The sequence below is a fragment of the Callospermophilus lateralis genome, chromosome 2, assembly GCF_048772815.1.
Source record: "Callospermophilus lateralis isolate mCalLat2 chromosome 2, mCalLat2.hap1, whole genome shotgun sequence".
NCBI classification, from domain to species: domain Eukaryota; kingdom Metazoa; phylum Chordata; class Mammalia; order Rodentia; family Sciuridae; genus Callospermophilus; species Callospermophilus lateralis.
In genome coordinates, this window is record NC_135306.1 from 17,296,008 (window position 1) to 17,316,794 (window position 20,787).

At 41.2% G+C, this 20,787-nt stretch overlaps 1 protein-coding gene across 3 annotated transcripts in view; it reads left to right on the forward strand.

The window, feature by feature from the left end:
• Positions 1-20,787, forward strand: part of Astn2 (astrotactin 2) — an 847,605-nt gene that overhangs the window by 534,416 nt on the left and 292,402 nt on the right. For all 3 annotated transcript variants that reach the window (XM_076845613.2, XM_076845612.2, XM_076845614.2), the window contains one exon: positions 3,956-4,144. In XM_076845613.2, coding sequence (XP_076701728.1) covers positions 3,956-4,144 — 189 coding nt within the window. The remainder of the gene's footprint in view (positions 1-3,955; positions 4,145-20,787) is intronic.

Genomic DNA, 20,787 nt, shown 5'->3' on the forward strand with positions numbered 1-20,787 from the left:
TGCTAAAAATACAGAAGGTCTCTCTTTCCCTCTCCAGCCAATTGCAAGAAAAGCTTAGTCTACAGGGCGCACCCAGGGAGAGGAACAGTGCAATGAATGCAAGAAAGTGTCTCTGGCATAGCCCTCAACAGTGCCCAGCACAGGACTGACTCTCCAATCATATATATATGAATGATTCTTAACTGAAGACTAAAACTTTCCCCCAACTTCAATACATTACCACCTAAAATTAATCCACCACCTTCCAAATTTTCATGAGGGTTTTACCTGGCCTTTGGTGAGCTAATTCTAAAATTCATTTGAAGGGGAAAATAAGGAAGAGCACTCTAAAAAGTTTGAAATAGAAAATCAGCATTCATGAGGGAGAGAGGACTTACTTTATCCTATCCAAAACAAGTCATAAAGCTAGAGGAATTAAAAGATAGAGAATTATTTCAGGAATATATATGTAAGGAAATAGGAAAATCCCCAGCCACGTATGCATGCTATACATTGGGATTTAGTAATCTGATAAAATTACATTCAAATTAGTTGGCAAAAAGATGAACTTTTTAGGTAATTGTCTTCCTGATTTAAAAAATATTTCAGTTAAAATAACAACTCTCACAGCACCCAAAAATAAATTCCATATATATTAAGTAATCAAAACCAAAAAATTATAAAAATTCTAGAATTATGTACAGAAAGATATTTTATCATCTTGTAGCTTTCTAAACATTGCATAAAATTCAGAAGTAATAAAGGACTAGAATATAGAAGTTATAAGCCATCAAAAGCAAGATTAAAATACAAGCACAGACTAGAAGAAGATTCTAGTACATATTGGAGAGTGAAGAATAACTAATCAGAAAATATGCAGAGCATATGCAAACCAATAAGAAAAGACAGATATCATAGTAGTAAATGGTCAAAGCACATGAACAAACAGCCTGCAGAAGGAGAAACCTAAATGACCATAACATGAAAACATGCTGGACTTCACCAGTAATCAGGGAAATGCAAGTCCAAACAAAATATGAGTTAATTTTCCCATCCCAGAGTGGCAATATCCATATGAATGATGTGGCAAGATCGGACCTCTCATTCATCAATGATGGGCTTGTAAACTGGGTGAGCCTCCACAGATGGCAATTTAGTAGATCTATCAAAATTTTAAAATTCATAAAACATTGACCCAGCAATTCCTCTTGTAAGAATCTGTCTTATAGAAACACACACATGTGCACAGTGATATATGTATAAAGACTTTCATTATAGCACTGTTTGTAATAACAAATAGCTATAAATAGCCAAAGTGCCCATCAATAAAAATTAGTTAAAAGCATTATGTTGCATTTATACTGTGCAGTGCCAGATAGCCGTTTTAAAAGAACAGATCTATATGTTAGAGACTTGACAAAAAGAATCTCCAAAAAAAATTGCCTTAGTTGTCATTGCATGTCTCATAGCAATGCATAGTGCAATTCTCTTGATGGGTTTATTATTAAATGTCTATGCTGTGGATGTGTATTTAAATGCATTGGAAAAAAAGTCCTGGAAGAATACAAAACAGATGACAGTGATGATCACTGGGACAGGATGTGTGGAGTGACAAGTGAAGAACTTCCACATCTTATTCTATAGACTTTGATAATGTTTACTCATTAACAACAATAATCTATTCACATGTGCAGAGGCATGCATGTATATAGGTATGTGGAGAGAGAGACAGAGACAGAGAGAGAATTCTATCTACTTTACCCAGGAAACGATTTCTTCCTATTTTCTGAGGGCCTCCTAAGATAGATAGGGAGCTAGATTTGATAGAGCATGTACATGTGTTCTACACTTTCATATGCATTCAATTCTTCTCCACTGCAACTGTAGTAAGAGGAATTTACAGAAGCAAAAAGGAAGGATAGATTTTACCAAGGCTTGAGGACAGGGCTGCCTTCCAAGAGGCTTTTTCTTCTACTTTGAGCAAGAACTTGCAAACATTAGAAAGACAATCAGGGCATCAGTGTAGTACACAGGGGCATAGGAGGAAGCCAAGGAAAAGATTGACAGCTTGCTTCATGCATGAGAAGTTCCTGGATTTTCACTAAAGTGGTTTTGGGTCATGCTTTCAGCTCTGCTTGTCTATTTCTTTTTTCCTTTCTCTCTCTTCTCTTCTCCTCTCCTCTCTGTCTCCTGTCTCTCTCCCTTCCTCCCTCCTTCCCTCCCCCCCTATTTCGATACTATGGGTTTAACCCAGGAACATTTTACCATTGAGCTACATTTTCAGTTCTTTTTATTTTGAATTTTGAGACAGGGTCTTGCTAAATTGCTGTGGCTGACTTCAAACTTGCAGTCCTCCTGCCTCAGCCTCCAGAGTCACTGAGATTACAGGTCCACGCCCAGTTTCACCTTTCTTTTTTCTGCCTCCAGTTTGATTCTATGACTCTTGTATCAATCAGCCACTGGTCCAAGCAACTTCCTTATACTTTCTTTCCAAACCACCTCCCAGAGCCTCTACCTGATCCTATGAGTTCCCAAATCTCTTTGCAGTCAGATTAAATGGATCTTCATTCCATCCTTTGAAAAAAGACAAATAAGAGAGAGTCTGCTTCATACAGACTCAAACTTAAAAATCTAACCATGACAAATTATGCAAAGAGAAACCACTGGATTTGAAGGAGACACGAGTAAAATATATATATATATATATATATATATATATATATATATATATATATATATATATATATATATATTCTTTTCTGATAAACAGGTCTGAATTTGAATGCTAACTTTGCCACTCACCGCGTGATATTCTTCATTTGGGGGTTCTCATATTGTGTGAATAGCAGGAATTTTATTCTTCTTCATGCTTAAGAAATAAATTTGCACATTGTCCAGTGGGTAGAACTGCTCAATAACTAGAAATACCATTATTACTTCCACTGTAGTAATGATTTTGTTAAGTACAATCTAATATTTTTGTAGCCAGTGTATCTTGTGACCTCATGGCATTCTATTGAATTAAGTAAGATGGGAGGGCCAATCCCACATTACAGATGAGGAAGCTGTGGAACAAGGAAGTTAAATGACTTATTAGATTCACGAAGGTCACAAGGAGCAAAGATGACATTTATATGGGATTTTTCAAGTGTGTTGCGTATTCTTTTGTCTCTTATTAATTTATATGTGTCCTGTTCCCTGTGCCTAGCACAAGACCATGAAAATGTAGACATTTCTGGTTTTATTTGTCAGATGCTGAGACCTTTGTCTTCCTTGACTTCATCCCCACCCTACTGCCCCATACTTTTCTAAGAAATCCTTTACCTATTGCAAACACTCCCAATTTGCAAATATTATTTCTGTACCTCATTCAGATGCCTGATTGGTCCATAGAGGAACCCATCTCGGCCTCAGAGGCATATCAAGTGCCCTTCTGCGCTGTCAGGAAGGTGACAAGAGACCAACAGAGGCTGCTAGCATTGATAATTGAACAGAAACCTTGGCCGCTGCAGTGTGTGCTGTCCATGGTCCTGGACAGGTCACCTCTGTACTCCAAGAGCAATAAAAACCTTGTTTTTGCTACAGTATTCAACCTTTGTTGACAGAGACACTGGGAATAGATTCTTGTTTGAGAAACTAGTTGATAATTCCCAGTGAATTGGTCTGTCATGCTCTCTTAAGTCTGTGTGTTCATGGAAAACCGTTTTTAAATTTGCTTTGTGCGTGGATGTGCATGCAGGTATCCCCCTTGGCGCCTCCAAAATGTCACAAATGACTTTCCTTGAATTTACCAATTTGCAGGATTAATATGCTTCTCTCCAGACACCTGTGCCCTAGATAGATTTCAGCCAGAAGAGCTGTCTCCAATCCTAAACTCTGACCTGTTTTTCAAGCAAAGGAGGCCTTTGTTTTAGGTCACCTCCAATGGGGACATCCAGGATGTGGAGCTAACTCTGGACTCTGTTTTATCATGCAGTTGTGTGGAGGAGTACAAACTGGCTCCCGATGGAAAATCCTGCCTAATGCTCTCAGATGTCTGCGAGGGCCCCAAGTGCCTCAAACCTGACTCCAAATTCAACGACACCCTCTTTGGAGAGATGCTACATGGCTACAACAACCGGACCCAGCATGTGAACCAAGGCCAAGTCTTCCAGATGACCTTTAGGTATGGGACGGACACTTGCACATTGCTGGTCATTGACCCAGATGCTGGGCAGGGGGAGGAAGTGTGGGCCTGATGGAACAGATACTTGTGGTACTGGCCAGCAACTCTCTAAGATCACTGATACCCACCCAAGGAGTGCTCAGAGGTACCAAGATTCATTCTGTGAGATTCCTTTTCCATGGACCTAGCACTTCCTTGTTACACATTTTTCTAGCTCTATCCACATATTTGAAATTGAATTTTAAATCATCCTGTAGGTATAGTTAATGGATTTTTTTAAATTTAATTAATCTTTCAGTCTATTAAAAGTATCCTATGGATGCTATTCAGGCAATTAAAAAATAAAGACATTTAATGAAATAGAAAAATAAAAATTTCATCCCCTAGAAATACCCAGCATTAATATTTTCCTGAACATTCTTCAAACATCTCTCTCTCTCTTTCTCTCTTTCTTTCTCTCTTTCTCTCTCTCCCCCCTCCCTTTCTCCCTATTTGTCTGTTTATACATGCTCGCACACACCTCAAATCTCAATTAAGCTGTTTAGAAATTGCTTTTTTCCCCAGGAATATGTCACAGACCTTTTTCTCCATTAATAACATGGTGGTGCATGGGAAATTTAAAAATCAAAAGGCATGCTCATCAAATGAGAGGAATCAAGCTTGTTGACAGGCTATGCGAAGATTGGACAGGGAGGTTAATGGCGAAAGGCCTCCTTGGACAGCTAAAGAAACCAGGGCCATTCATGGAATTTATCCATGCCTCAAAATCTGAAGAGCCGCAAGATGGTAGAATAAGTATATTACAATGGATTTCTAAAACCAAAAACTATATGTTTAGACAGTTTTGCATGATTAAGGAATAGGGTATTATTATCAAGCTACCTCCTAATCATTTGAAATCATATTTTTTAAAAGGCAGAACTAGTAACAAATCACTATTATGGTCATAACTGTCTCCCTCCTCATCATATTATTATTAGTGTATCATTGCACTAGGAGTGGTAATGTGGTTATCACCTATTAAGAATTACTCTATTTTAAGCTTTTCACTATTGCTACTATTGATAATAATGATGATGGTGATGGTGATGATGATGATGACGAATAAAGTTAATTCAGCACATTCCTGGGGCATTCCAGCCTTTTCCATCATCTACTTGTGTCATTCTCACACTGGTCCTGTGGGACAGAGACTTTTATCATCCCCTGACCACAGATGAGAATCAGAAATTTAAGGTAATTTCCCAAGACCCCCTTCTCAGAAATGAGAGAGGCAGGATAATGCACTTTAGCATCTTTATTGGGCAACTAGGATCTCCATGTCACAATGGAATGTCAATGCCAGAGAGACTGAGTGACTTTCCCACTGTCACCATCCAGTGATGTAAGTCATCCATTCGGATGTAAGGCTGACTCTAAAGCCTTGCTTTTACCTTTGAATTCAGAATACCACCTCATCTCTCATTTTAGAGAATGAGAATCAAACTATGAATCCTAAAAGTGTTCATTCTGTGGTCATCTCAGGCTCTCTGAGCACCTACGATGTCCCAAGTGCCATGATGGTAATTGAGGAATTCAATGGAAAATTAGATGTAAATGGCCTCGAACCCCCTGGCACTTAGGAACAGTTGACAGAGGGATCTTGTATATATATTTAATTTGCTTAATAAGGTAAAGATACAGGGCTTCAGGGAAGCCATTAACAATGGGATCTAATTTAATTTCAGCTGAGTGTTGAGAATGCCACTGTTGGATTTTTAGATGGCAAGAGTAGGCTTTTGGAGTCTACAGTTCAGATGAAGAATCTGTTAGCTAATACCTAGAAGGTGAGAGGCAGTTAACATTGGAGAAAGTATCAACCAGAGACAAATATTCTAAGAAGGGAAAGACTTGATGGTTACAGGAGATTAGAGTCAAGTTGTGTTGAGCAGGGAAGTAAGATGAATGGTGGGCTGGAGCCCAAACAGGGGTGGAGCATATGTGTCTCCTGAGCCAAATCTATTCTAACACCTGTCAGAGAACTCTTAACTCACTAAAGAAGGGAGTAGGGTGCCTGGGTTGCATTTTTCAACCTCGTGGTGGCAGTTTGGAAACAGATTGCATGGAAGAAAGTGGAAATGGGGGGTCAATTTGGATGTGTGTTGTGGAAATTGTGAGAGCACATTGGTGGCTTTAATCAAATAGGATGACAGAAACAATATTGGAGAGAAAGGGGATTTGAAGAGATCATTGTGAGGTCCAGTGAGTGGTTGCAAGAGAAGGGAAAGGCTGAGAGAGAACTCAAGGGTGACAGAAGTGACTGGCAGCCACACAGCAATTGATTGGCAGAGTTGGATCCTCCAATTTCCAAGAAAGTTTCTTTCTAGTATGCATATGCTCAAACCAAGGTTGAGGGAAACTTTTTTGAAAAAGCTTGGAAGAAATTTAAGGATAGTCTGGATGAATTGTACACAATGCTGAGATTCTACACTGCCAGTTTTCTATAATTTTAATAGTCTGTGAAACTCTGCCTTGAGCATCATGATGGATAGAAAATGTTGTTTGGGATCCAAAAGAAAGAGCAAATAAATTATCCCTTCCCTTTGAAAAGGAATTGACAAGCATGAAAGATGACATGCACAATTGAAAAATAATAGTGAAATTTAATTTGTGAAGCAGTGTTCTAAGGAATGCCCATGGTTTCTCAAGAGTTACCATGTGAAGTCTTTTGAAAGGAATTAGGAGGAAGAACAGAGAGTTTCTCTGAGGACATGGCATGTGAGTTGGAGTTTGCAGTGAGAGTAAAGAACAGTGTCTCTTGGAAGAGAGCTATAAGGGCATTTTCCTACCCTGGAAGGAGTTCTCAAAGGCCTAGGCATATGGGTAAACAGGAGGGGAGTCAGGAAAATGGGCCTTCAGATAAACTTTGCTTCAAATCTCAGTCCCTTGCATGGAAAGCATTATCCAATGCCCCGTTTTTTAAGTGGGGTACTGTATTAGATGCCAGCTACTGTGTTAAGTGCATTGCATGTTGATGTAATTTGATTTCTCACGGCAACTATCAGAATGACTGCCAGGTGATCAATGATCAAATGTACTAGTTCCTGTTCTATTTTGTGAAGATTAGCATGCTTCAAGGGGAAGTCTTTCACGGGTATTAAGTTGCCAAATCTTGAAAGAACTTCACAGAATCTTTGACTCTCATTTTACATATAGGGGAGGACCTCCATCACAAAGCAAGTCGTTGTTGGACTGATCTATTGTCTAAGGGCTCCTGATTTCCCAGAATACTTCTCTTCCCACTACCAACAGACTGGTCAGTAATAAGGATCATGGAACCTAAAGGCTGGCCTGATTGTGCCTAGCCAGGCTCAGGTGGAATTTAGCTCCATCAGGGTCCTCATTCTGCTTTAAGCACTCTGCTCATTGTTCCCAACTGTTAAACTTTGGGCTGCCTCGGTAGCTGGCTCTGGGTCTGCCCTGATCTGCTCATGGAGGGGGAAATAGTGAAGAGAGCAGGCTTTTCTCTTCTCATGATAGCCTCAAGATTTGGGGAACTTCTTAAACTACCTCTATGTTGGAATTATCCAATCCATTCAAGATTTCTCATCCTTGGCCTCAGTTAAGCTTCCTTTGTAATGATTTTTCATCCCCAGACCATGTCACCTCTTGGATCCACATACTAAGTCACCTGACTTCTCACTGTGGGAAGGCAAGCCACATGGAGTGAGTCTGTATTGATTTCTTTCAAGTTTCCCTTCCAGAGCCCCAGAGAGAGAGGCTGGAGCTTCAATGTCCTCCACATTCCAGAAGGCCTGCAAGTTTTTCAGCATCAAAAGCAATTGTCATTTCTCACCACCGCCTCCTTCCTTTCCTTCCTCTTCTAAGCAATCTCCGGTCCAGCCCTCGAGAGTAGCCAAAAGGCACAGCCACCAGCCGGCCTGCCATATGCCTCATTTCCTGACAACCGCCTGGCCTGGAATTTCCAAATCACTACCAGCTACAGAGTCTCCATGTGACAGCTACAGCTCAGCTTTGTCCCCCATCCCACCACCCCCCAACCTTCTCCAGATGACCACACCTAACAATTACTGATATCAAAAGAAGACTGTATTTTCATTTCCTCTCTCAAAATGCCCTGAAAAAGCAATCTGGACTTCTGCTTTATTAAAAAAAAATTAAATTTAAAATTCTGAACTAGACAAATGCTTAAAGATCAATTAGTTTAATCCTGTCTCTTTGATGCGTAGAAGGAGAAACTGAAGTCTAGAAATACATTATTTGCCCCATGCTCACAGTGATTTGGGACTTGTCTGCGGCTAAAAGTTAAGAGTTCCTGACTCCCAGATCAGAACTCCCCTTGTTCCCAATTCCCTAATGTCTGCAACTTCGTTATATCCCATATTAGCTTCTGGCCAGGACAGCCACATGTTGCATGCCTACTTTTAGTACAGAGATAGAACCCAGGTGCTATAGGAGCATGCCAATGTTATATCTAAGGAGCAATCCTAGGCAAAAGCCAAGAGGTGGGAGGCCACCTCTTCAGGTTGCAGGGTGTTGACAGCAATGCCCATGTGGAGATGTTTAGGACCCCTGACTAGGCCAGGGGTCACGCACCATGTGTGAACACTAAGCCTGATGCACACAAAGAGGCAGAAAGATAGACCCAGGGAAGGAGTGTCCAGAGAAGCAATCAGAGAGACAAAGCAGAGGCAGGGTAGAGAAACAAAAGATGGGAGATACTAAAGAAGAATCTGAGTGACAGGAAGGAAGAGCAAGCCCAGAGAAAAGTTTAAAACAAGGAAGAGAGCTTTGAAAGACATAAGGAGGCAGATGGCAACCAGTGGAGGAGTAGAGACACTACGAAAGATGGACTAGTTGAAGAGATCTAAAGTGATAGATAGAGAAAGAAGGACAAAGAGTTCATCAAAAAGAAAAAAAGCCAAAATACACTTATTCTCAGAGAGGCAATGCAGAATGTTTTAAGAGACTAGATGGTGCTCAGAAGACTAGGAATGAGGTTCAAATGGACATGCATGGATGTAAAAGCCTTTGCTAAAATGTCAAGTTCTGGGAAAATGTGAGGAGTCAATGATCTCATGTCTGAATTGTCCCTAAACCCAGTAAATAATATCGGGCTTTCTGTGTCTAATCCCTTTCAGGGCACAGTACTGGTCATAAAGACCCACCATCAGAATCCCCTTTCCTCAGCTCTTGATCAGTGTGGGAATCAGTGGACTGTTGGAGTGAGATAAGCTCCTCAAAGCTTGGTGATATTTGGTGTTTGTTTGTTTGTTTGTTATTTCTTCCCTTTTCTGTCTTTATTCATCCCACTTCATTTCTATAAAGACGAAAGATCAACCTAAGTTATAGATTGCCTGGATTTAGATAAACATCCATAAAGAACTATTATTGAGCTCAGAGCCTCAGAAACAGCAGTGAGGAGAGATTGCTTAAGAATGGGGACTTTGCAAATTACAATGGTACCTTTTGCAAAAGCTTCATCAAAATAAGACAGTCCTGCTGGCCGCAGACAATTGTTCACAGGCCTCAAGATTAACCTCCAAACAATATGAGGAGTTCCTGCAAGGTTTACTAGAAAGGAACTTTCCAATCTAGTCTGGTTTATCAGATGTGCACATTATATAGTATAAGAGGACAATTTTGGATAAGATGTGGAATTTCAGGATTATGCGCCCACAACCCATGCTTGGTAAGACAGAAGGACTCTCCTTAGGAATTCAAGGAAAGCTGGTCTTCATTAGTGGCACTTGTTCCCCATCTCAGGAGACTGAGATCCGATTAAGTGTCTCCAAAGCTGTCTGGTCCTTGGTTTTCTGGTGCTTTCCTGAGAGATGGTTGATGGTACATGCTATTCTGCATCTTCCTTTTTCCCTTTTATCCTGTTTCGCCTTTTCCCTCTTGAACCATGCCTGTGTGTGTGTGTGTGTGTGTGTGTGTGTTATGTCATGTCCTATACCATTTATACCACATAGTTTAGGTGTTTTCTCATATGATCTTTCCAACACTTATTATGAAGTAAACAGCAACAACTTGGCTTTACAAAAATAAATCAGTGAATTAGTTTGTGCCTTCAGAGCAATTTCCAAGGCCTCAATGACTTGACATGAAAGCGTTAATTGAGTTGATTATAACACTTGCCTCTTACAGAATAGCAGAGTCCTGGTCCTTCTAGTATTTGGATATCTGGGATAACTGGAGAATCATCTTTATGTTCTTCCTTGAATGGTATTGTAGAAAATGGCAGATGTGGGATTTAGAACCTGTTAGCTTTTCATGACCACATCTACCATTCTATGCTGTGTCCCAGTTGGGAATAGGAACCAGTTCTTACAGAATCATCTACCTGGAGATTGCCACGGCCTAAAATCCTTCTATACTGATGGAATTATAAGATCCTCGACTCTGAGTTGGGATTTTACTTCAATATAACCTGAAAGGATTATGGTAAAAATTTGACAGACTAATGAGCAAGAATTATATTAGGTCATCAATAAACATTATTTTCTCTCCTTCAACTGCGTTCTTCCCCCTCACCCCCATTTCCAGAAGCCACCCAGTAGATGAAGATGTTTTTATCCCATTCCTCAAAAACTCATCTCTGGCCTGGAGCCAGAGTCATACTCTCAATATGCTCCAAACAACAGACATTTTTGTGAACAGGGTTTTAGTGAAACTGCCAGGTTTGAGGTAGAAGCACCAGTTCTCATGCTTTGTGAGTCTGTAGGCAGGCGGTTCTGCTGGGAATGTGATTTCAGGGTTTCCTTCCCCACTAAGATGCTCAACCCAGCATTAGGGAAAACAATCTCTCTGCTGTAGTACATCACCTATGTCTTATAGGGCCATCCCTATATCTGTCTGAGTGGTCTTCAGTGACATACAAGTTGCTAGGTGGGTGGTAGTCGTGTCTACTGTGGGTGGTGGTAGTCATGTCTACTGTGTGTAATCTAATAACCAGCCTGGGCCCAGATCCAGAACTTCTGGTGGTATGGGACTCTCTCACCTCAGGGTGATATTACAGATATTTAATGATTGGCATAGGGGTAACACTGACCAAGAGGAAAGAAAGTTCATCCAGACAGAATGAAGATGAATCTCTGTGCACCAGGCTGCATATCATCTTGCTCACCTCCTGATTTCCCTTTCCCACTATCCTCTTATCAACTCCTCTGGTCAACGTTCTGACGCCTTTATGCATAGTTGACATTATAAAACTATATTTTCTGTCCTTTTTAAAGCCTGTCTTTGAGGAGCAGAAGCAGATTTTTTTCCTGTGATATGTGTGTGGACGGAGCAGACATACCATCATACTTTTTTTTTTTGTTTTTTAGTGCACTGGTGTTCCATATCACTATTATATTTTTAAAAATTTTATTGGTGGATTATAATTATACATAATAGTGGGATTCAGTCTATCATATGGGTACATGTATATAATGTAATTGGACCCATCTAATTCTCTAGTATTTTTCCTTTTATTCCCCCCCTCTTCCCACTAGTCTACTTTTTATATGAGGAAACAATCTCAGAGAGGTGAGGTGTGGCATCTGAAGTTACATAGTTTGTAAATAATGGAGCCAGGATTCAAGGCCTGCCCTCTGAACCATTCTGCAGTCTCTAGACCACCTGTGAGCTCATGCACATGTGTATGGTCTCAAACTACATGATCTTCTAAGATCAAGAAAGTACATCATAGTTCATCTTCATTATTATACATGAAAACCCTATCGAAAGGTAGGATTTTTTATGGGCCTCCCTCTAGTCAGAATTCAATACACATGAATTATACCAGCACTTCTCAAACTCTAATGTGCATACTAGTCACCAAGGAACCATGCTAAAATATAGTTCTGCTTCAGTAGCTCACAGGTAGGGCCTGAGCCTCTGCCTTTCAAATGAGCTCCTCCTAGGTCTGAGGACTACTTTGAGTAACAAGGTGCTAAATCAAAGTTCATACTCAGTGTAAACAAAAAGCTGCCCAAATTATGGCTGAGAATGGAGAGGGCCTGTTGTTCCTCCATGTTCCTGTCTGAAAGCAGGAACCAAGACACAAGGCCAGAGGCACCAGAGAGCCATGAAGTTCCACAAGAGCCTCCTTCCCATAATCCTCTCCCACATGACCAAGTGCAGAAAGTACATTTCTGTTTTCAGCAGCCAGGACAGACAGTCCTGTTCCAATCCAATAGGTCCTGGGTGTATTTTGTACAGTTCATCTTTCTGCTCATTAGGGCATGAGGATGCTCAGAGATCAGTGCCGATGGTCAGGGGGCGGGGGACTTATGAGAGACAGGCTCCTGTCCTCAGTGGTCCAACACTGTCATTGGGTGCTTGGATCTGAACACTGTCTACATGCCCATTCTGGGATTTCAGCCATGATTGGAGGCAGCAGAAAGCTACTTACCAATGGGGAGCTGGGGTGTAGTATTTTAGGTCAAAGGCAGAAGACATAAACTCCTGAAAAGTCCATTGGGAGGGAACATTGACCAGAGTGAAACTATTATTCTTAAACACTGGTATCAAAATCTTAGAACCATCAATCCATTAGTTTAACTGGGGACAGGAAAAAAAAAAGTAGTAAAGTTAAAATCTAGCATAAGACGCCTTTTATTTTGAGCGTGTATATGTGGGGGAGACCAGGGAATTGCAGTCTACTTTTAAACAAGGCCTCTCTAATCTTTCCCTCTATTTATAGTGAGAGAAGAAGGAAAAATAGCTGGCTTAATTCTAAGTTTCATTCTTAACGTTTGCATATCTAAATATACCCAATGTGGTCATTTCACGAGAAAAACAAATTTTACATAACATATTTTCAGGGTTCTCCAACTAACTTCAAGATGCCTGTCTAGCCCACAAAAGGTGCTAAGACAACAGAAGTTAACAAGGTCCATTTCACATCTCTTCCCAGCCCCTCCCCCTTTCGGTTTTTGTTTTAAAATTTCTGGCTTCAGAATGCCTGATGCTGTCCTTTTTCCTAGGAGCGGGGATGCCTACCCAAGTCATTGAGACATCTGAAGCGAAGACAATTTTTAAAGAAGTGCAATTTCATTATGTTGAAAGCAGGCTGTAACTCAGGCTGGTCTAAGCGCTCTGAAGGAAAAGTCCATAGGGAACCTGGGAACAGATAAGGATAGATTGTAATTAGCACAGTAATTGTAATTAGCAGAGCAATTGTAATTAGCATAGTGATTGTTTGCTCATAATGGGTGCTTCTAAAGTGACTCCAGGCAGTTTGTTCTCTTAAGTATCTTCTGCCTTTTCCCCCCAAGATCCTGTTTACACTGCTAATACAATAATGTGCTTAGCAATCTCTTTTATAAATAAATACTCCAAGGGTACAGGCCAGCCCACCTCCTGACCAAATAACATGCCTCCTTAATTAATGGAGTCCACACCACTGAAATTTTACTATATTCACATCAAGCTAAGGCAACATTCGTAACTTCCTCTAAGAACAAATCTCACCTTGGAAGTCATTGATTATTGTTGCATTAATTACTAGAAGGCCTGAGATGACACTCAAGTGTGGAATGCACTTGAGGTCAGAGGTTACAGGTGTAGCTTTACCACTCTTCCCTTTTGTTGGTTAAGTTTGTGTTGATAACTGTTAAGGACTGAGCCACTAAGCCCAGGGGATGCAAACACCTTGATGGCAGTCAAAGGCTCTGTTGTTATGCAGATGAACCACTTACTGAGTAAACTCACTCTGTATCTTCTATGGGTCAAGATGGAAGAAAGCTCCCAGTCTGAGGGAAGATAGTGGAGGCACTCCATACCTCAGAACAAAGGAGCAGCAGGGGGGAGCTCCTGGAAGAGGTGTGGATTGAGACCTGGAAGATGAGGAAATTAGCTATGTGGAAGAGTTTTCCAGGAGAGTTTTAGCAGAGGGTCTACAGACAAGAACTTCAAGTGGATCAAGAGGAGGCTGGGGGCCGGGTTGTAACTGAAGGGTGGAAGGTGTACTTAGTACACAGAAGGCCTTGAGTGCAATCCCCAGCATTAAAAAAAGAAAGAGAAGGAGAGAGAGTGGGAGGGTGGTGTTGTGGAGCTAAGCCAACCATGATGGAATGGCGGGTGGACTTTCAGGAAGGGCTATGTAAGCACCAAAGTAAGAGGACCATCACTAGCTCTAAGACTGTACAGTCTAAGCTTCCTGAGCCTTGGTCTACTCACCATTAAATCAGGGAACATAACAGTACCTGCCTTTCAGGAGAATTATCAAGAGGAGGTAATGAGAAAAGTCAGGTTAAGATGCTTTGTGAAGACATGTGCAAAGGTTAGTGACATTTTCCTAACACAAATCCAAGGATCTGGAAGGTACCACTTATCCAGAAATACCCTGTTGTAGTGTGCACTCTGTCACATTTGAGGTTGTGTGAGATGCAAATTCAACAGCATTCCTTTCTTTGAATTCCTTCCAGAGAAATGAAAAAGTCTATTCTAAACTCACATTAATAAGCCTATGCATGTGTATGAAGAAAATTAATTTTTAGGGAAATATTTCCATCTCAGGGAGATGCCCTGAATAGAAATGTACTTAGTGACAATTCCAATGAAAGATATGATCACAGTTTATTGGATGTAAATTAATACAGAAAACTCCAAGGGCAGTGGCTGGGGTTTTATGTAACATCACCACTGAATAATTACTATGAATGATAATCTAGTGAACACCTCAAAGGTGGCTTTTAAGAGTCCAAAATGAGCATTTATCTTTATGTCACATAAGACTGTCAGTGGAATCTGAGTGGACAGTTAATTACAGGCACAAGCTGCAGGCTTTTCGGTAGCCCAGGGCTGGTTAATTCAGTGCATACCTTGTGACACTGAAGCATCCAACCATCTTTCCGTTTTCCCAAGTGGTCCCTGCAACCTTGAATCTTCTTCAGTTTCTTTTACATGCTTTCTAGAGTAGGACGAAGGAAACTCAAGGAAGGAATCTGTCTTCCTTGTTATGCCCTAGTTCAGAGATCCAAAGTTGCTTCAAAGAATACCCTCCCTAAGTTTCTATTAATTCCCATTTTTTTTAGTAGTCCATGAGGACCATACACTAGCAACATATGAGCCCAGAGGCCATTCGCTCACTTTATATCTGTGTTTGCAAAGGAGGTAGAAACATAGCTTAAAATGCAACTAAATTGCAATTAATTTCTTCCTCAGGCTTGTGATCCAACCCTTAAATATTCATCAAATGCTTATTCTTTGCCAGGTTCTGGGGATCAAGCTGAACAAAACTCAGCGTCTACCACTGGTGTGAAGGGGGAAAAAATACGTATGCTACTTGTTGGTGTCATCTGAGTCCTTGTTTAACTTTGTGTTTGGATATCACCTTACTCCTATGAAGAAAAGTTAAGTTCAGGTTGAATTCTCCCCCTAATGAGAGAAGTGAAACACCATGGGATATAATTGTGTTGGGCAGGCTTAAGGTTTTAAGGAATATGAGCCTTTCCAATGTCTAAGATGGTTTTGCCCACCAAGGAACAATTTCTGCCACTACTAAGAATGCATGATGTAAGGAGATTTACAAGTGTTGTTTTACAGATGAGAAAACTCAGACTCAAATGAGGTCTGAAGACTTGCCTGGAGTCACAGAGCTAGTGCCAGAGCCTGGCTCACCTGGGCCTTTCTGACATTTGGATGGCCCCTGCATCACAATGAATGGCTTTGCCATACCCCACCCAGATAATGATACCACTGGTTACCAGTTACCCACGTCGAGTTCTGTGCCCTCACATGTTGAGGTATAACATTAGGGAAGCACACTGAGGAAGCATACAGGGAGGGAGAAGGGGGCCAGAGCTGGTATCCTAGAATCCCAAGAAGTGAGGGTGTTTTGCCTTTTTAATATGTCCTAGGCTTCTTTCTTCTCCTGTTCTCTTTCCCTTATCTCTCTCCTTCCTGAGTAAGTGACTAGACCCTCAACAGATGCTCAGTGGGATGGCCAAAAGGTTGGAAGCAGATGGGCTGGAGGGGACAAATTGGAGTGATCTGGGCAGGAGGGAGGCATAATGAACAACTCTCTGTAGGTACCATCCCTGGGATAGGTTACCTTAGCAACCATTGGAGCTGGGACAGGTTATCTTGATTAGGGTGGAGGAAGGGCTCTAAAAGCATTAGCATTTCAACTCCTCTCCAACATCCGGGACTCCCTTGATTGGTCTATCTATACTGACTGCATCTTTTAATTCTGGCTTCATAGGAGTGTGTATGTGTAGACACACATGTATATGTGTGTGTATATAATTATACATATATGTGATTTTATTGTGATGACAAATAATAGTCGTATTTATGGGATACAATGTGATGTTATTATATATATAAAATGGTTCAGTTAGGCTAATTAGCATATCTATCCCCTTACATTCCATTTTACTGTGTTGAGAACATTAAAAGGTCCTTTATTAAAGCAATTTTGAAATATACAAAATAATTCATTATTATTAACTGTGGTCACCAATCTGTGCAATTCTTCCTTCCTGAGACTTTGTGCCTTTGACCAACATCTCCTCAGTGCCCAACCCCCAACTCCACCCCCTACTTCTGGTAACCAGCATTCTACTGTCTACTAGAAATTGGACCTTTTAGAGTTCATGTATGAGATCATGCATATCTATCTTCCTGTGTCTGGCTTATTCCTTTTAGCATCATGTCCTCCAGGTTCAGATAGGATTATTTTTTAAATAATCTTATTTATTTTAAATGGTCCCAGATTTATAGATAAACTGTTATGCTCGAATTCGGGACCCCCAAAGACCACCAGAGACCCAAGATCGATGTAAGCAGCAAAGAGGTGTTTATTGCGAGCTAGCTCGGTCCTCCGTGCGCACACAGCAACTGGTGATGCTGAGAGGCCCTGAGCCCAGGATTTGCAGAAGCTTTATACATTCTTTGGAGAAGGCAGGGACCCCCACATACATCATAGCATCTCTTAGCAAATCATCACACACCGCGGGAAAATCAAATAACAACTCTAAAACATGGTTAGCACATTCATTGGCGGGAACAAGTTGGGTAGGGGTGATTGGTTACTACAAGAGGGGAATTCATTTGAACTGATTGGTTTAAGCCAAGAGGGGAGTACTGCTGAAATACATGGTTTCCCAACATGTTATCAACCACCATAAACTACTGGGAGGGTCATCTGGCATCCCAGGTATTTCCCTGTCTCATGCTGATTGGTGGCTGCTGGGGGTTGCTATGGGTCCCCACCTAGCCTGACTGAGTCAGGGACACCTGGTGCAGCAGATCTCTCCTGGTATTTGTAGATAAACAACTTAGCAGGGTGGGAATGTGCCTAGGAGTGCTCTGTGGGTCTTTCCAAGGACAAAGGTGATGTCCCTTCCTTGGACAGGCTTTGCTCTGAGGTAGAGGCTGGTTTTTCAAAACCACAAAGTTAGTCCTCTGTGATTTCCCATATACTCTGCACCCAATTTTTCCTGGTATATTAATATGGAAATGAACAAATTTTCATTCTTAATTGTTAACCAAAATCCATACTCAGTTAAGATTTTCTAACTTTTCACCTAACATCCCTTTTTGTGAATCAGCAAGTAATTTTGAAAGCAAGAGTTGCATTGGGCCAGGTTAAACGGGTAAGGAAGTCTTGTTCAAAGCTACTACAATCCGGCAGACAGGTCTGAACTCTGTTCTATTGGAACAAAGTGCAGGGGGCTTTAAGCACTTAGGTGAACATGTGGAAGAGCCCTGGAGGGTGGGAGTGGAGGCTGAGCTGTGGGTGCCATTTCCTGCTCCCCGCCCCGCCCCAGGGAGTTACTCCTGTCCTTGCATATTTCTCTGCTATTAAGCCAGCTGTGCTTCCTAACGGGCACCCACACAAGTTGTGTCCCACCCTCCACGGAGCCTGCATGATTACATTTTGGAGATGGCCCACGTCCTTCAGAAAGATAGTCCTGGGTTGTAAAACTGGCCAGAAGATTTTAAAAAGGTTTACATGTTAAAGGGGCAGAGAGAGAATTTACAATTATAAATTTCTAAAGTAAGTGCTCTAAGAAAAGGGAATTCTTCCGGGACCCGGAGTCTGGAAGAAGGCTGTCTGGAGTTTAGTCAAGTTGTCCAAGTTGTCTCGGGGCTTGAGACCAACCTGGTCCCCACCGCGCACTCAGCGTCTGTCTCCATGGGCTCTTCTTGGCTGTGACAGTTTGGTAGGCTTATTTTTAAGTGATATTTTTTACAGGCATTAAATTAAAAACTAAAAACCATACCAAAGACATCCAATGAGGAGTGCTACTTATTTCTGTTTCTGTATGTCCCTCTCTGTCCATCCCTACTTTTATTAGTGTCTTGGATGTCTTTCCATTGTTTCTTTATGTAAATACAAGTAAATGAGATTAAATATTTCTCCTGTTTCTTTCACAAATAGTACCTAAAATATATTGTTTCTTAAATTTTCCTCCACTTAGTGATAGCTCTTTCCACAAACAATAAGTTTACAGACATCATTCAGATACAGGGGTGCAGGATCCCACGGATGAACACCACCTGCTGTGGAATAAAAGGGCTTCCCAGGAGGCAGAAAGACCTGTGCTTTTTAGGCAAGTGACATCAACTCTTGGGCTGTTTGGATCACAGGGGTGATTTTACCTTTCTCCGTTTCTGTCTCCACATACAGAAAATAAGGGTGATTACAGAGCACTGTGAGACAGCTGAATTGTTAGGAACCTAGTCCCAATAAAAGTGGCAGTAGTAATTAAAAGAGTAACAATTAGCAACAACACACATTCAGTACTTACCCTGCACCAGGTACTCGTGTGACTTCAGTCAAAATAATTTGTGAGTAACCTATTATAAGCTACTCACTGTTTTAGGGAAGTTGGAATACAATGTATTTAAACCCTGTCTTTAAGAGTTATATTCTAGTGTGGTGATAATGAACAAGTAAGTCTATACTCTGTCAGGTGGATAAACCTAGGGAGAAGATTAGATTTAGTTTAGGTGAGTGGAGTGAGCTGTACAGGGGACTCTGAGTTATACAGGCTGGACACGGAAGACTCCTTTGATAAGGCGACATTCTGACAAAGATCTTAACAAGTGAGGCAGTGAGCCATACAGGTACCTGGGGAACAGCTTCCAGGCAGAGGGCACAGCAAGTACAGAGGTTTTTGGGCATGTTCCATGAACAAAAGAAGCCTGAGTGGATAGAATGTATTAAAAGAGGGAGCAAATAGGAGAAAAGGTTATAGATGAAGAAGCAGTGGGTATCGAGGTGGAGAACATGGGCAGTTTGCATAGGTTCTATGAATCACGTAAATACAGTAGTGGTGAGTCTTCTAAACCCATTCCTCCTTACAACCTGCAGCTTGGTCAAAGACACTATTAACACCCACCCCCCATGCATAATTATTTTTAACAGATGATGACATCAAAGTGCTAAGAGGTTAAATACTTTCCTCAGTGTAATTTGTCTTATAAATGGTAGAACCAGGATTGGAACCTAGGCAGTCCAGCTCCAAAACCTCTCCTCAATTATCCATTCCTTCCCCCATTTACATCATTCAGTTGGTGACACTTTGTGCTCCATTTGTATCATTTGTGGATTTTTCTCTGAGTAAAAAGTGAGAGAGAAGCCAGTGGGTTGCTTAGGTAAAAGGGGATTGTGATCTGACTTATGTCTTAAAAGGCTGGGACTGCATCGAAGTAATCCTCAGCCTTTGCCGTGACCCAGGTGCAACATTGGTGCTTTGAAACACGCTGGCAGGAGTTACCATGCTGATGGGTGGGAAGATTCTGGGGTGTATTCTGAAGGTAGGGCAAGTTTACTGATGAGGAGGAGGAAGCAGGAAGGCAACATTGGCTCCCCAATTTGGACTTGAATCATGGGACAGATGGATGTGTCATGGTTGGAGTCAGGAAAGACTACAGGAAGAATAGGCCCAACAAAGAGGAGAAGAAATGAAAATTTGTTTTTGAACATGTTAAAATATGAACTTGATTGTGGAGATTTTCAATCATTTATAAAAGTAGATAATAGTGCAGTGAATCCCCAGGTTCTCATCTATACAACCTACGACTTGGTCAAAGGCCCTGGTTACTCTCCCATGCATACAGCATACACAGTTATTTCTAAAATATGATGACATTGAAGTGCTGAGAGGTTAAATACTTTTCTCAATGGCATTCATTTTAGAAATGGTGGAGCCAGCATTAGATCCTAGGAAGTGCAGCTCCAGACCTACCCTCAAGTACCCCCCCTCCCCCGCTCATTTCCTTTACTTGGCTGGTGACACTCTCTGCTCCATTTGTATCAGTGTGTTAGGCTGAGGGGTCCATGGGTCAGGAAAGGAAAGGAAAGCAAAATGTGAAGAAAATATGCCTAACTTAAAGTTAACTGATAACACAGGATGCTGCATGTGTAACAGACCACCAATTGGTCTTAGTGAACAATTCAGTACTGCCTAATAATATTAATGATGTTAGTACTGGTAATAATTGCTATGTATTAAGCAGATATCTATGGGCCCAGCACTCTGCAAAGTGCTTACATGCTGTGTCTTTATTAATTCTCATGATGAGTTTATGTGCAAGAAGTCATGTTACGTCCATTCTGCATACAAAGACCTTGAGGCTGAGGGAGCTTAAGAAGCCATGGGGAGGGACTTGGAAGGAAGAGCAACATAGGCTGCAGT